Source organism: Lactuca saligna, chromosome 4 (assembly GCF_052625555.1).
Source record: "Lactuca saligna cultivar CGN05327 chromosome 4, ASM5262555v1, whole genome shotgun sequence".
In the NCBI taxonomy this organism is placed as follows: domain Eukaryota; kingdom Viridiplantae; phylum Streptophyta; class Magnoliopsida; order Asterales; family Asteraceae; genus Lactuca; species Lactuca saligna.
The window spans coordinates 8,876,894-8,879,970 of NC_136420.1; the positions used below are offsets into that span (position 1 = coordinate 8,876,894).

At 39.0% G+C, this 3,077-nt stretch overlaps 1 protein-coding gene across 1 annotated transcript; it reads right to left on the minus strand.

Annotated features, from left to right (window-relative positions):
• Positions 1-2,218: 2,218 nt before the first annotated feature.
• Positions 2,219-2,698, minus strand: LOC145039255 (uncharacterized). Its single transcript, XM_078987332.1, has one exon. It carries the CDS (start codon positions 2,696-2,698, stop codon positions 2,219-2,221), a length of 480 nt encoding a protein of 159 aa, XP_078843458.1.
• Between the last annotated feature and the right edge of the window lie 379 nt (positions 2,699-3,077).

Here is a 3,077-nt window from a genome sequence, read left to right on the forward strand (position 1 = left end):
TATGCATGGGATCAAGCTAGCTAAAGGAGATAGGTGTGGCATCTGCACAATCTGGGTGCTGAGTGGACCAAGATGGTCGATCAGACTGTGGACACCGAACCTGCTGTGCCCTACGTGGGCGAAGAGGTGGAGGAATGTTGAAATAAGTGAAGCGGCCCTGCATCCAAACATACCTACATGGGGCAGTACGAAGCATGTGCATAGCCCAAAGGGTCTGCTGGGTCAAACGGAAAGAATCACCCACAAATAAGGTGTACCATGGAGGAGATTGCAGCATGATGGAGTGGGCAATGACATAAATTAGACCACCATAGTGAATTGCACCGCCGGTGCGAAGGGCTATAACTGTGTGGAAGGATTTGATGATAGTATCACCAAAATGCGGGCAATGCGAGCCGATGATCATGCACCACAAAAGAAAAAGCTCGGCTTTGTCGGCTTTTGTAGTCTCAATATGTGCATAAATAATATTGCATATAATTTTCAATGCAATTTTGAGAACAGTGTGCACATTACTGGTCTGGATGGATTGGGTTGAATCATAAAACTCCAAATCGGTAATGGAGTACCAAAACTCGCGTACGTCAAAAGCTGGGGTGGGTTGGGATAAACTGGTGATAGGGGTATGGAAGAAAGTACATAACTGGTCCACGTGAATAGTGTGAGGGGTGCTAAAAATGTGAAAAGAAAAGCTTCCCTCATGATTGACCTCACTCAGCGTAGCTAAAAACTCTTGGGTCAATAGGGGACAGGTGGCAAAATCCACAGATAAAAGGCGCTCCCAGCCAATATTAGCAAAAAGGGCATGAACACCATCATAAATATGGAGTTCCTGCATTAATGTGTGGCTAGGGGCCAGACTTGTGGCAAAATCTCACGGTCAAGAAGTCGTTGGTAACAGTCGAGTGCAGCCTGTGAACCTAAATCCACAGTGACATTGTCCACCTCAGTAGTGTATGACGGGTCTGGGGTGTCAACCTGTCAGCGTGAACGGGAGGGTCTAAGGGGCATTTTTTCAAGTCAAAAGTTGGACAAGGTAGGCACAATTTCAAGGTAATAATAATAATAATAATAATAATAATAATAATAATAATAATAATCAAGCAAAAATAATTATTTCTAACTACTCCCAAACGGATACGCAAGCCCGCACAAATATATAACAAAAAAAAAAAAAATTTCAGTTTCAGAACGAAAATACCTGACTGTGCACTGAGCAGCAGTATATTTTTCGTGCCTAAAATTTTTTTGATTTTTGAAATTTCGTCTGGATGAATCTCTTCTGAATTGTGTCGTGTGCAAACGTTTCTACTTTTCGTGGCCTGCGGATTACTAACAGAGCGTAGATCTGAAAAAGAAACTCACAAAAATTCAAATTTCAAAATGAACAAAATGAGATTTATGGAGAATTTCAACCGTGAAAACATGATTTCGTTACCGTAGAGATGTTGTAGGAGTAAAACATAAGAGATTTATACCTTATTTGTTTGATTTGAAAAAAAATGAGCGATTTGGGTGTTTGTTGGTGAAAGAACTCGAAATGTAGCGGAGTTCAGAAAGAATTTTTGGAGTGTGGCGGTTACAAATGATGTGATCCTATATATATATATATATATATATATATATATATATATATATATATATATATATATATATATATATATATATATATATATATATATATATATAGCAAAATCGTTACCTACGATCGCAAGGGGGGAACAAGCGATCGCAGGTTTTTAAAAATTGTCCGTTGGCACTTTTCTCGAGGTAGATAACGGCAAAATAGACAAAACTTGATACATGCGATCGCAGGTTTGAAAAAATATGCTTTAATTGATTTTTTAATTGTTCAAAAGTGTTGCTGGTAAAAAAAATGGATACATGCGATCGCATGTATTGGACCTGCGATCACAGGTTCGCTTTTTCGTGAAAACTGTTCCAAAAGAAACCTCGATGATGACCTTGACTAAAGAAATCATACATTGCGATCATAGGTTCCACCAAAACTACGTTTTTTCAACTTTTTCAAATTATCTTTGTTCCTTTTTACTTTAAAAACACGATTCAGTTAAAAAGGGACGACCTAAGTAGCTAAAAACATACACAAATTAAAAAGAAGTTGCAAAATAAAACGAAACCAAACAACGGCCCGGGTTGCCTCCCGGTAGGCTGCCCATTTTTACTGTCGTTGGTTCGACATTGTTACTTGGTTTCCTCAATTGTGGTAAGTCGGGACCTCGACTACCTCCAATTCTTTATTTGTAACTTGAAACCATTCATAAAATGGTTTGAGACGATGACCATTTACCTTAAAAATATTTCCTGTTTGTTCACTCTTAATTTCTATGGCACCAAGATCAAACACGTTAATAACAACAAAAGGTCCCACCCAACGAGACCTTAATCTACCAGAAATGAGTTTGAACCGAGAGTGATATAAGAGTACCTTTTGACCGGTCGTGAATACCTTTCGCGAGATCATCTTGTTGTGAAACGCTTTCGTCTTCTTCTTATACATTGCTTCGTTCTCGTAAGCATCATTCCTGATTTCTTCTAACTCTTGGATATCTAATCTTCTTTTCTTAGTAGATTCATTTATACTCATGCTCAACTTTTTTACATCCCAATATTCTCGATGCTCCAATTCAACTGGTAATCGACAAGGTTTGTCAAAAACAATTCTATATGGTGACATAACGATAGAAGTTTTGTATGCTGTTCAGTGAGCCCATAACGCATCATCCAATCGAATACTCCAATCTTTCTTGATTGGAGTGATGGTTTTCTCTATAATGCCCTTGATCTGTCTGTTTGAAGCTCCAGCCTGCCCGTTGGTTTACGGGCGATATGTTGTGGATACTCGATGTGTGACACCATATTTCTTTAGGACTGCTTCGAGGGTGCGGTTGCAGAAATGCGTTCCCTGGTCACTAATAATGGCCTTTGGTGTCCCAAACCTAGCAAATATATTTGTCTTGAAAAAATCAACTACAACCTTGGCATCGTCTGTTCGTGTAGCTTTTGCCTCAACCCATTTGGACACATAATCCACAGCAAGTAAGATGTACACAAAC